Source organism: Cebus imitator, unplaced genomic scaffold, assembly GCF_001604975.1.
Source record: "Cebus imitator isolate Cc_AM_T3 unplaced genomic scaffold, Cebus_imitator-1.0 Scaffold43, whole genome shotgun sequence".
Taxonomy (NCBI): Eukaryota; Metazoa; Chordata; class Mammalia; order Primates; family Cebidae; genus Cebus; species Cebus imitator.
The window spans coordinates 2,712,302-2,726,448 of NW_016107358.1; the positions used below are offsets into that span (position 1 = coordinate 2,712,302).

Consider the following 14,147-nt stretch of genomic DNA (forward strand, 5'->3'; position numbering starts at 1 on the left):
AAAAAAAAAAAAAAGACAGATTTGGCTTATATGAATACGAATATTGACAAAGCACTACTCCCTGAAGCTAAGATAACAAAGGGACTGCCTAAGACTGAGTCTGGACATGTGCAACAGATAACCCTGTCTATCTCTACTACAAGCCTAACACTGAATCATTAGCCCAGGAGGGTACCACTGGGAGAGGAACAGAAACACAAAGAGAGACCACTTCTACAATACAGGCATGCACAGATGGCTAAAAACTGAAGGAGTATCCAGGTGATCTGATTTCAGCACTTGTGCTCCTAATTACTTCTATGATCAGAAGATCAGAGATTTAAGACATGTATAAAAACAGACCTGGAGGTTTTGTTTCTCACAAGTCCAAAATAAGCCCAAAGTATAAGATAACTGCTAAACTAATGAGTACTGTGTGGAGCTTATGTAGCAGTGCTAGTACTTGTACTAGTAATAACAGGCTACATCAAAAGCATAAAGTACACTGAGTTAAGAGCAGAAGGTTTGAAGTCGATCTGCCTATGCTTAAGTTGTTTTTGCTGCTTCTTAGATGCCAGATTTGGGTAAATTATATAGTTTCTCAATACCTCCTTTTGTGAGATTGAGGTTGACAACCCACTTGAGTCAGCAGAGAAGAGAGAAACTCTTGTAATATATGCACACATTTTTCAACTCACCTCATCAGAAATGTATCAAATTAAATTCAATGTGACATGTTAAATATAAACATGAAATAAGATACAGTCTCAGATCTCTCCATCTACCCACACTTAATTCTTGCATAGTTTGTTTTAGAACTTGCCTCAAAACAGTAATCATTTTTCACAATTTTATCTTCTAAGTACTGATTTTGAAACTCAAGTGCCAGAGTTTCAAAATCCTTCAGCCATAGTTTCCCCAAGAAGCCAACAGATTCTGAAAATGCTGAAGTGATTACAGTTTCATCCAAGGCCCTGTGTGTATCCACTGAAATCAGAGTGTCCTGGCCTGGGGACATTATGTTTCTCTGGAAAGCGTTCGGGAGGTTTGGGCCTCCTCTCTTGTTCTTTCTCTGAGGGGGCATTTCAGGTACAGATGTGCTCATTGTCAAGAGTAGCCTTAGGCTGAGGGAAAAGTTGAGGAGACAGTGTTCTGAGCTGCCTTTCAACTCTACCCAGCCTGTGGTTTCAGGCAGCTTACCAAGCTTTATATGAAGGGCACTCAGAAATAGCTATGGGCCATTTAGGCGTGTCAACCTGCTCTGTTTAGTCTTCACAAACCCTTGAAACGGGCACCCAAAATGAATCTCTTCTGGATGCATTAGCAAATGAGCAACTCACTCACCAAAGTGCCAACTCAAGTTCCTGTGCTCTTCCATGGGCCTGAGGACCTCATAAGGTTCAGCATTGGTTAATTATTGGCCAGTGGATGTACTCCTTATTTCTTTATTTATGAGTAATTGACACGACTGCCATAAATTTCCAGTTCCCACTTGATACAATGTTTCCAGATATGTGTTTTCATACCTTGACCAAAGAGCTCACAGCACTTTGAAACAAAATGGAATCTTACTTAAATTTATTAAGATGTTTTACAGCAGTTTTATCTGTGTTTAAAAATGTTTAAATTGTGTGTGTGTGTGTGTGTGTGTGTGTGTGTGTGTGTGTGTTGGAAAGGACCTGAAGAAAGCATCTGCATTGAGCCCTGGTTCAACCCAGTAAGGTATTATTATTGAAACTGGCCCAATTGTCCCATAGAAGTGACGTTTACAGCCTTTTATTTATTTATTTATTTATTTATTTATTTATTTTTTTTTGAGACGGAGTTTCGCTCTTGTTACCCAGGCTGGAGTGCAATGGCGCGATCTCGGCTCACCGCAACCTCCGCCTCCTGGGTTCAGGCAATTCTCCTGCCTCAGCCTCCCGAGTAGCTGGGACTACAGGCATGCGCCACCATGCCCAGCTAATGTTTTGTAGTTTTAGTAGAGACGGGGTTTCACCATTTTGACCAGGATGGTCTCGATCTCTTGACCTCGCGATCCACCCGCCTCGGCCTCCCAAAGTGCTGGGATTACAGGCGTGAGCCACCACGCCCGGCATTCTTTTAAAATAAAAATATTAAAATTGACCCTCCAGGTCTGGAAGATTGAAACTTACATTTGTCTTATCTGAGTTCCTCCCTCAGGACTCCCAGATAGTATCAAGGAACTGAAACTCACCAATCATCACATTCAAACAGTGAGAAACCAGGCCCCTCATCCCTCATGACTTCCTTACCCCTCCTTAATTCCTGTTTACTCAATATAGTTACATTCCTTTCCTGCTATATAAACTTCAATTATAGTCAGTCAGGAGGTGGATTTGAGATTGCTCTCCCATTTCCTCAGCTGCAGCACCCAAATAAAAGCCATCTTTCCTAGAAATACTTGTCTTTCTATGACACCAGCAGCAGTGATTGGATTTCTATGCAGCCAGCAGCAGAACGTAGACTGAAACCCCGGTGTTTAGGTAACATTATCTCTATCTTGTAAGTAGGGCAATGTTCAAGAGAGGGGATGTGCTCTATGGTTGTAGGAATAAACAATGTTAGACCCAACACAACAATGCTGGTCTCCAGCCTCCTCGTGTTGTGTTTCTTTCAATTACACCCTGATGTTTTTTTCTACCATCGACGACTGAAGTAGTACATCCAAAATTTAACAAAAATGAGAGGCAGCAAATTACTATTTAAGGCAAGGCCTTAAGCCATAGCCTGCCATTTACTTTACCAAATGAACCTGGTAACATCACTTAACCTCCCTGTGCCTAAATTCTCTTATTCATAAAACAGAGATGATAATTCCTTATGGGGTTGCTGAGAGCATTAAATAAATTACCATGTGGGAAGTTATTAGTTCAGAACTTGGCTCAGATCAGTCACCATATAAGCATTTGCTCTTACTATTGCCATCCCTTCTCTCAGCTTGTTCCTACTTTTACTTTTAGAATTAAGTGACATCATGATCTTTCCCTATTGGACAAGCTAAGAACCTTAGAGACATCCTTCATAACTACTCATTCTGTTACCTTTTCTTTCTTGCCTTCCAGTCTAGATTATGAAATCTTTTTAATTCTGTCATCTAAATTTCTATTAAATCCATTCTTTACTCAGCATCCTCTCTGACAAGGCTATAGTTTAGTCCTATTACTCTTACCTGGGCTATTTCAAATACCTCCTCACTGGTCTCTGTTCTTCCAACCAACCTTGTTCACTCTACGATATAACATCCTTTAAGGAGCCCTACCATATTACTCCCTGCTTCAAAACTTCCAATGGCTTCCACATTGTATCAGCCAAGTTGGCATCACAATCATTCTGACCAAGTCCAGCTCCACCATCGAAGATTCTAATCCAGTAGGTCTAGAATGGGGCCTAGGAATCTATTTTGTGTGTATTCTCCCACATGATTCTACAGATCAATATTTGAGAATCATTGGAAAAGATACTCATTAGAATGTCTTATAAAGTTCTTCAAAATCACCCACCACTCCAAGAAAATTAAATGTCATCTTTCCCCTTGAAGTTTTCTTTGACTGAATTGTTCCTTCTTCTGTGTTCCCACAGCTCTGTATGCATAACTCTCAAAATACCTATTATATCACACTTTCATTATGCTTGTACCCCAACTTGCAGGGACAACTCCATGCGCCTACAACCTGTGCAGTCACACAGGGACCTACACTCAGGAGAGTCCTACACTCAGAAGGACCCTACATTTGGCTCAATAGTCTGCTATCAATATCCTGAAATTCTTAATAATTGTTGAACAAGGTACACCTCATTTGCACTTCACACTGGGCTGCTCAAATTATGTACTCGGCCCTGCCACTAGATTGTGAGCTCCTTGAAAACAGAAGCTATTTGCTATTCTTTGAAACTCCTCCTTGGTTAGCACAGAGGACTCCTGGAAAAAAGTAGAGGTTTCTTAAATATTTGTTGAGTTTATATATGAATAGATGAAAAGATAAAGCATCTCATAGAAAAACAGTACCGTATGGCTAATTAACTCAGAAGAATAAGCTTTTGTTATTCTTGGGAGAGAGGGAAACTAATTGATAAAATCCTGAGACTACTGACCATTCCAAATAAATAACATAACATTTTCTAGGTTTCTTTTTAAATTACCCAAACCACTCCTACTTTTGAGCCCTGCTGCCTCCCCGTTCTCAGAATGCAAAATTACGGTTAATGGAGCTTGCAATAATGCTATCATCTCCTGAGTTTTTGTGCCAGGCACTGTGTTAAATTCTGGGTGTCTTGGGAAGGGAAAGGGAGAAGCTGAGAAAACGTGAATCAAGCAGGATCCCTGTCTTCAAGACGCAATTAAATCTCACTCCTCTACAATTTATATCAAAGATGAGTTGACTTCATGGGAGTGCTGCAGCAATGAATGGAGAATAAAGACATTAGACTTGGCCAGTGGCCCAGCTTCCTGAACATTTCAAATGACAAAATGTCTCAGCCTTGAACACAATTCCCTCACTATGAGATCTGTGGGTTCACTAGTTAACATTGGCAACCGACTGAGAGGTGCTCATGGAGCATAATAAACAAGTGGCTACTGAGGTGGGGGAGGTGCTTTTGCTCCCGGGTGTTAGAGAGGAAAAGAGGAACATCAGCTATCAAAGTGAGCCAAATAATTGGTGAAGAAAAATGTTCCTAGCTCCCGCTAAAGGCATGACGGGACTTCCAATGTGGCAACGACCACACACCAACCCTGTTGCCACATTATGTGCTCATTGCTAGGTTCTCAGAAACGGCATGGAAGCCCAAAAAGAGTTTATTATGCTTTTTCACTTACTAGTTTTTAGCTACCCAGTACTGGCTGGTATAATATCAGTTACAAAATTAATAGAATCTAGTTGAAAACATATAAATGTCAATAAATTGGAAGGAAGGAGGGAAGGAAGGAAGGAAGGAAGAAAGGAAAAAAGGAAGGAAGGAAAGAAGGAAGGAAGGAAGGAAAAAAGGAAGGAAGGAAAAAAGGAAGGAAGGAAGGAAGAAAGAAAGGAAAAGAAAAGTAAGTGTTTTCCCAAAGTAGGCACAAGGCAAGTAGAAGGTAACCCAGGTCCTCTCCATTTATAAGTGGTCTCTATGAATAAAAGCACATATTCCTTTTGGTATAACTAAATGACAAGAGATGACCTCATTATTGTGGGGTAGTATTTATTCAATTGGTTAACTGCTAAGGCCCTGGCTCCTTCTACCTTTATTTAGATAATAGCAGTTCACACTTTGCCAGAACTGTATACTTATCAAAACATGTTCACATGGATTATCTCCACTGATCTTCACAAGAGCTCTGTGAGTCGGGTAGGGTAAGAAAGACCAGTCCTATTTTGCAGGTATACAAACTGAGTCTAGAGCAGGCTAGCCCAAGGCTACCGAGAGCCAGGCCTCTGCTCCAGTTCCAGTGCTCTCTGGGAGGTTCCTCCTGGAAGCCTTTCCGAGGCAGTCATTTAGGTGAACCTTCCTCGAAGGTCACTTTCTCACTTTTCCTTCCTTCTCCCTCCAAAAATTTCTCTTCCTTTGGCTCCTGTCTCATTTTGCACTTAAGGATCTTACTTTCAGGTCACCTTGGGTTGCTATTTAGTTCCTGTTTGTTTTGGGTGTTTGTTTCTGTTTGTTTTCTGGAGACAGAGTCTCACTTTGTCTCCCAGAGTACAGTGGTGTAATCTCAGCTCACTGCAACCTCTGCCTCCTGGGTTCAAGCAATTCTCCTGCTTCAGCCTCCCAAGTAGTTGGGAGTATAGGCCCCCACCACCATGTCCAGCTAATTTTTGTATTTTTAGTAGAGACAGGGTTTCACCATGTTGGCCAGATGGTCTCGATCTCCTGACCTCTTGATCCACCCACCTTGGCCTCCCAAAGTGCTGGGATTACAGGCGTGAGCCACAGAGCACAGCCAGTTTTTTTAATACTCTAAAATGGAAGATAATCCCAGGCATCTTTAGGCCTCAGAATATTCTTCTTTATTTGACAGGAGGTCTAAACCCTATAATGTTTTCTCTTGAAACTTGAAGTAATTTCTACCACCAGAGAAATTACTTTTGCAAAGATTCAAGCAAAGTATATTATAAAGCACTTAACTATAAACACTTTGGTGTGACACATTTCTAGACACGGAAGTCAGAGGTGACAGACTTATTTCAGATACTCGAATTATCTAGAAGAAAAAAGAAACTCAAAGTATCTATAACAGAATAGATCCTGGGGAATCTAAGAAGATTGGATGTTGATGTTCTCTTTAGCTTTGCTTTATGAAGAAAGGGAATGTGTTCTGTTAAGAGTGCAATGTTATCTGGAAGAACTGAAGAAGGTATCAGTGGGCTATGTTCAGGTCCAGAGACAAAAGAGCTATCAACTTCAACTAACCTGTGTGGTGCCACAGCTCCTAGACTTACTGGTTGACACAACCTTAGGGAAATTATCTATGCAACAACTTCCTCATCTTTAAAGTAAGAATCACAGCATCTACCTTATGGGGTTGTGATGACAACTAAATTAGCTAGTGGCCAAGAAAATGCTCTGTATACTAAAAATCACTATAAAATATGTAGAATAGATAGAGAGAGATAAGTGTTATAGTTTACTGCTCTGGCCAAGGGATGCAGGAATGAGTTAAAAAGGAACAGAGTGTCACGAACAGCAACAGGCAGGTGGCCAGGTTTCTCTAGGCAGAAGAGGATGGAGAGCTCAGGAGTGCATACTAATTGCTGCACCTCTGCTGAGACTACTGGCCGAATGACTGCCCAGCAGAAAACACAGTGTCCCTTTCCATATCAAAGGCCCTCTCCTAACGGGGCTTTCAGCTGCATACAAAATTAGGTGGACATTCTGATGCATCTGATGGTGCTGTTATGAAGATGAACTGTTAACTAAATTGCTTTGGTGGAATATGTATGCTAGGGAAGAGGTTAACAGTTTTCCTAGAACCGTGAATGTCTTCTGGAAAATAAATGATTCTTATTGACATTTGAAATACAAATTGTCCAAGAGCAAAAATAGGTGTACTGGAAAAGAGTAAGTGTATTTCTAAATGAAAGAGTAAGAGAGAAAAGGGAAAGAGAGAGAGAGAGAACTTTCAGAGCAAGGAGCCCCTGCCTTCTGATGAAAAGTATTCAAGATGAAGATAAACTTTTCAACTTAATATCGAGAGTAATGAAACATTCACTTCCTAAAGAAAACTCCTGAAAGAAACAAGGATGATATCCAAAGTGAGGTAGCAAGTCATTTCTGGTGACATTTGTGGGGGAGCTGAAGGCAATTCATATTTGGCAGTCAAATCTGAATGAAGTAAAGGATATGGTTAAGAAAGGGACCTGAATTAATGTGCCTTTTACTTCTTCATAATTTTTTCAGCTTTGATAGCAGAAGGGATCTACACTTGAAAGTCCAAAAAATGTTGTTGCTATAGGAACAGGTAAACAGATTAGACTTGAAAGACCAGTTTAGGAACAAAGAATTTAATAGTCGGGCTAAGCAATTAACCGAGAAAACATTTAAGTAAGTGTCTTTCAGGTTTGTTATTTACATATTCATTCCAGAAAGACAAAATGCTATTATTGAATGAGAGCATCACATTTTAACATTTTAATTACATCATTACTGGCATAAAAGAATGTGCTTACACAATTAGCAGAAAGACCTTATTAAACAGAAGTACACATTTCTAACTCTCTCTTGATTACATTGCAACGGAGAAATACAGTTTTAAATTCATCATGAGCATGAAAGTAATCTTTGGTTTTCCTACAGTTCTCTGATTTTTCTACAGATCTCAGGATAGAAACACAACTAAAATAAAGGAGAAAATGAACTACTGAAAGTTTTCTGTAACTAATCTCTATAATGAGGAAGCCACAAAAGTAAAATTCAAGAAGGAAACAGAAATGTGTGTAAGTTGATAATTGTTAATTTTGTATGTCTTCCCTGTCCAATAGACTCGGTAAACAAGATATGTGAGAAGAAAAGAAGGTCAAAGACCCAGCTGCACTCCTGCTTCGCTGCTGAACTTCTGCTTCTAGCTGTCAGGGAATACACCACACCTCACATTAGGGATTTCCTAAAATTGTTAGGTATTTCAAACAGAACTTGCTATACGGATGAGGCTCAAACCCGAATCATAAAGTGGCATGGTGCTTCTCTCCCTATCTGTTTTATTTAAAAAGAAAACATTCTTGATAAGATGAATACAGTATTTTCATTCTAGCAAACTTCTGCTGTCAGAGGTTACATTTACAGGATAGAGAGATTTCTCAAACATGATCTTTTCTCGTGTAATACCAGAGTGAAATTGCAGAGAAGTCTCTGTGTGTGGTGCGTGTGTGTGCATGTGCACACACGCGTGTGTGCGTGTGTGTCTTGGAGGCTGAGGAGTGAGAATGGGAAGAAGGGAATATGGCTAGAATCTTACCATCTCATTCTCTTCTCCTTCATTGAGCAAAGCGTGCTGGCCCTTCTCAAACTGGTCCCCCATGAAAAAGTTATTCCACACCTCCTCCCTGACCTTGCCGGGCAGATGCTTCCAGGACGAACTCCAACTCGCCAAGCCACTGCAGCTCCTCAGCTGACTAAAAGAGTTAATGATCCTCCAGGTTAAAACTCCTCCTTGAGCACACACCTTCCCTCAACAAATGACAATACTTGGCACACTGAACTACTCCCACAAGTCACCCTCTGCTAGGAGGAATTTCTGGCTGCTGTCTGCTTATTGCATTCTCTCAGAGCAGCTGTCTCAAAGGAGGCTGCCCCCATGCCGATCTTTTTGTGCCCAACTCACAGGGAAAGAACTCATTGCCTGCCCAGTGCCTGCCAGCATCAGACCTCTGACTGCAAATCCAACAAGACAATACAGAGTTGGCAGGACCCTTCTCAGGAGTGAGAAGCGGGTGTAAGAACTCCCAGGTCACTGCTTTATTCAGATGGCCTAAGGAATTGGAGTGAGCGGAAGTGCACAGAGTCTCAGATTTTCTTTGATTAATGAAAGCTTCAATCCATAGGTTTTCAATACTACTCTCATTCATTTTGCTTACAAAAAGTGCAAATTATCACTAATCTGTAATCACATTTCCTTGTATATGCAAAAAACATTCTGTTTAATGGGTATGTGAAATTAAGTTTACTTTTTTGAAACACATGTAGAAAAAGAACAAAGGTATAATCAAACTAGTCTGTGTCACTGTTTTCATAAAATATTGATGGTTCAACACTTAAGGAAGTCTGGAAATAAAATATTCAAGTGACTATATGGCAAGACTCTTTTTTAATTTATTTACACACTTATTCAATAAGCATTGCTTGAGCACAGGGACTACATAAAAAAGTGAAGTCATATTTGCCACTCTTGTGTCGATGTACGGATTCAAACACCCAAACAAATATGACGGGAAGTGGGTTATTATTATAAGAGCTGGAACAGAATGGTAAGATAAGTGCTAGAAGTCCCAGTGTGGTGTAGAGAAACACACCCGTACGCTAGCTCTGGCAAAATACCTGTATTCCAGCTGCTTTTCTGCACTGGCCTTGCTGTGTGATCATTTAACCATAGGAACTGGCTCTTCTCATCCGGTACCAGCCGACAGGACTGTTGAGAGGATGGAACGAGATCACTGTGAAAGTACATTGTACAGCACTGATCAAGTGCTGTTAGGATTATTCAACTAAATGTGCAATTGAACAGTAGGTGTTAGGACAGAGGGGTTAAGGGCATATGCACTAAATTTGGAAGGCCTGAGTTCAAATTTGGACTTTACTAGGTGGTAGTTATGCTACCTTGGGATATAACAAGTTATATAAATTCCATTAGCCTCTACTTGCTCACATGTAACATAAAGATGATGATAATAGAACCTACGTCCTAAAACCGTTTTTTAAGAAATAGTGCCTGGGAAATAATAGGTGTTCAATAAAAGATAGTTATTTTTACCTTCACCCTGTCCACTGTCCCTTGCTCAAGCTACATTAGCAATGGTATCTCCAACCTGACCCAAATAACCCTAATGTGACCAAGATCAATGTGTGTGTGTGTGTCTGTGTGTGTGTGTGTGTGTGTGTGTGTGTGTGTGTTGGATGTGTGAAACCTTGAGAAAATAGTAAAATATAAACATAAAAACTAAGCTAAGTAAATTCATTGTAATATTAATTACAAAATACTTATGTAGTTCTCCTGGTTTCAAAAAATTGCTAACACAATTTAACTAAACAAATGAAAATAAAATTAACATTTTATCACAGGGTCAAATTATAAGGAGTGCAGGGTTTCTTGGGGGGGTAAGAAAAATGTTCTAGAATTACTGATGACTTCACAGATTTGTGAATATACTAAACAACACTGAACTGTATACTTTAAAAGCGTCAATTTTATGAAATGTGAATTATGTCTCAATGAAAAAATATAATAAATTTTAAAAGCATATCTCAATTAAAAAAAATAAACCTCAAGAAAACTAACTAAACATTTATCAGCTTTACTATGCAGTAATTATATATTTAGTACAGGAAAAAAATATAAAACAAGGATATTCCAAATTTCATCTCAACTGATGGAGGTTGAGGAGTATTAGTATGTGACATGGCAAATGCATATCAGTGCCATTGGGCAGGTGAGAGAGAAGCAATTCATTCTCCTGTTTATCACCGGCAATATTTGCACTGTTTCCTTTTGGCTGGGTTCCTGAATACACTTGGCAACTCATGCACCATTGTGGGATTGAGATGCGTGTGTAACTGATTAAGAACTAGAGGAAAAACTGTATACGAACTTACCACACTCAAATGAATCAGATCATGCTGTTACAATATTTAAGCCAAACTTGAACAGGCAAATATGTAAGTCCCTAAGAACATTAAAAGCTTTTATAAAAATCAAGTGTTTGTGGAAAATTATTTTCCACAACATGGTTCAGTAGAACTGAGGACTGCAATAGTGAGAGAGTTTCTTCAAGTTCCTTGGGAGTTCTATTGGTAAAACATCTAGATTTTATCTATGGCAACACTACGTATGGGCAGTACTCACCCTCATTTAGTGTTTTTGGTCTACAAAGATAAGCATATCCAGAAACAGGGCTAGATTGGGAAAGCAAAGAGAACATTTACCAAACACTCCCAGATATGAGGCACTATTCTAAACAGTGTACACTCTCTTTTGCACACAATCCTGACAAACACCTCAGTGGTTGATACTATTCTGGCCATTCTTATTTGACAGACAAGAAAACACAGGTGCAGATATTAAATAATTTGCCTACATTCAAACCATTAGTAAGTGACAGAATGAGTTTTTGAACCTAAGCAAAGCAGCTCTCCCAATCCGTGATCCTAGCTACTAGGCTAATACCACTTCTACACATTTATTTGGCACATCCAAAGTGCTCTGCAAGGAGTTCTGCATTTACATGACCAGAAAAGCCTCTTTGTGGAGGAAGCCTATTGAGAAAGGCATTGCTTGAAAAGAGACAAAAAAGACTTCAACAGGTGGAGATGCTGAGGCTCGAACAAAGAGTGTGCCCACAGGAAAGAGCATTTGAAGCAAGGGGGTCATCAGAGGGAGAAACACATGGCCATGTTCACAGCAAGTCCGTCAGCCCCACTGCAGCATGCGGTGTGTAAAGGAAAAAGAGGGGAGTGACATGTGGCAGGAAAATACAGACCAACACCATGCGTGGAGGTCCCGAATGCTAGCTCTGAGCTTAATGCAAAGAGTGACAATAATATGGAAGGCAAACTGAACTCCATAAATATGCCTGTTGCTCCTGATCAGCCTGTGCTCTCATATTATGGAAATCAAGTGCTAAAGCAGCTCGGTCCTTCCTATGCAATGCTGTATTTATGTAGACAGTTTTCTTGAACCTTCTAAGTTACGTCTTCTATTTCTCTTTAGAAATTGTTTGATTTTAATTCAGCCTCTCTTTCCTTAATTGTGCCTCTTCAGTATTTCTATTCTGTACTGTATGTGCCTCACAGGTTGTAATGTGGCACAGTGAGAATGGCAGATGAGGATTTGGTATGGTCTGAAGTCTAATCTTGACATTTTGCTGAAGGATTCCATTCATTCATTCATTTAACATGAGTTTGACTAACTTCACTATGTCCAGATCTGTAATAGATGAAGAATAAAGATTTAATAAATTATGCTCCAGAAAAGTTAAGTCCATTAAGAAACACAATCAATACCAAAATATAAATTCCAGCCAGGTGTGGTGGATCATGCCTGTAATCCCAGCACTTTGGGAGGCCAAGGAGGGTGGATCACAAGGTCAGGAGATTGAGACCATCCTGGCCAAAATGGGGAAACCACGTCTCTACTAAAATACAAAAAATTAGCCATGCATGGTGGCATGTGCCTGTAGTCCCATCTACTCGGGAGGCTGAGGCAGGGGAATTGCTTGAACCCAGGAGGCAGAGGTTGCAGTGAACTGAGATTGCAACATTGCACTCTAGCCTGGCGACAGAGCAAGCCTTCATCTCAAAAAAAAAANAAAAAACAAAACTATATAATATGCTAATTACACAAGAATAACAGGAAGTTCAAGTAGGGAGTTAGACCAGGAAGCTCTCATAAAGATCAGAGTTTTATGCTGGCCTACATAAATGCAGATGGGTAAGGAAAGCACTATTAACAAAGGAGATGGAGAGCAAAGGCACGGACAAGGGCTCGCACACAGCCCATTCTGGGGACTACAAATTATACACATATATTGATACCCTGGAATTGAGAGGAATGTCCAAGAGGAAAAGTTCCTTCGATTATTCTCTGATTCTTTCCCTGCACTCATTTCTTCTCAAATAGTCTCTCCCAAATTAGAATGAACATGGAAAACAGAAAAAAAATAAATAAATACTTCGCTACCTCTGCTGATCTGGCATCTCAGTTTGCTTTTGATTATTTCAGGAGCATGTCTGTTGCTCTGAGCAGTTCTCAGCCTCTGTGAGTGTCTATGATACATGTTCAATGGAAATAATGGCAGGACTGGTTTCTCTGCCAGGACCGTGGGGATGCTGATGCTTCACTTGTCTGCCCCATTTAGATTGTGTGATGATAAATGGTAATAATATTTCATTATATGTTAATTTCCATCTTTCATCTGAGAACTCACAGCATATTACAAACATTATTCTTCGCAACATCTCTGTGAAGTAGGGAGGTGAGTAATAACATCACCCCCGTTTGAAAGCTGTAGAAACTGAGTCATAAAGAGGTCACAAAGAGCTGTTCAAGGTCATGTGTCTTTAGCACGGAGTAGAACCTGAAACAAGTGCAATATTTCTGCCTTGTCATCATTGCCAATAAGCTGGCTCAAGCTTCCTCTTCAGTCCTCATTACACAAATCTGGTATCTGTAAAGCACCTGAGACCTTAAGTTATAGAACTTTATCTAAACTCAAGGCTTTACTGTTATTATTAATTATCCTAATCTGCCCCAAAATATAGTCTGTGGTAGCAAGCAAAGAAGTGATATCCCAAAGAGGAATTACCTGCCTCAAAGTGGTGGTGTAAAGTCTAATTGAATTAATTAATGTTTGTAAAACATTTAGCAACCCTTAGATTAAAGGGTCTAATACAAAGATCCAGGGACTCCCTCTTAATTACAGAAGAAAAGAGCAGGCTGATGCTATCTCTGCTTCTCAGAGATCTTACTCTCAAACATCCCCGTTCAACACCAGGTCTGGTCTCCTACCAGTGGCTTGGGGTGGTCTGTTGCTTCACTTTCAGAAGAGCCTTCTTTGCTCTCTGTTATTTCCAAAAATAAGAAATTGAAAGCTCCTCTCTGGAGGTAAGGCAGCTCCCCTTCTGTGAAGCTTACCTCAGTTGACAGCTGTTATAACAACTCCAAGTCATTAAAGACAACCTATAAAACAAAAGCCAAAAGAGTCGGTCCCCAGGCAGAAACTTCATATCAGTGTACTTAATTTTGAGAACTTTTAACCTAAAAATTTAAGTATACAAAACAATACAAGTTAGGGTATGATTATTAACAATCAGAGACTATTAGAACTAGACAGGGCCTTAGAATTACTAATTTCTCAGGTGAGAAAAATGTTACTGGACGACTATGTAATAATTTGTTCAAGATCACAATCTGTGAAAGCTAAAACTCTCAAGTCTTACATATGATATACTTCACACAA

At 39.8% G+C, this 14,147-nt stretch overlaps 1 protein-coding gene across 10 annotated transcripts in view; it reads right to left on the reverse strand.

Annotated features, from left to right (window-relative positions):
* Positions 1-14,147, reverse strand: part of ATP13A4 (ATPase 13A4) — a 174,324-nt gene that overhangs the window by 130,750 nt on the left and 29,427 nt on the right. For 8 of the 10 annotated variants that reach the window (XR_001824590.2, XR_001824589.2, XM_037737825.1 and 5 more), the window contains exons 5-7: positions 13,823-13,867; positions 9,514-9,604; positions 8,435-8,591 (exon numbers count right to left, since the gene is read on the reverse strand). Coding sequence is in view for 8 of the 10 variants with exons in the window: in XM_037737825.1 (XP_037593753.1) it covers positions 8,435-8,497 (63 nt within the window). In the remaining 2 variants the exon portion in view is untranslated. Of the gene's footprint in view, positions 1-8,434; positions 8,592-8,800; positions 9,321-9,513; positions 9,605-12,723; positions 13,773-13,822; positions 13,868-14,147 lie in introns of those variants that run through there. The other 2 variants (XM_017526640.2, XM_037737826.1) reach the window with 2 other exon arrangements.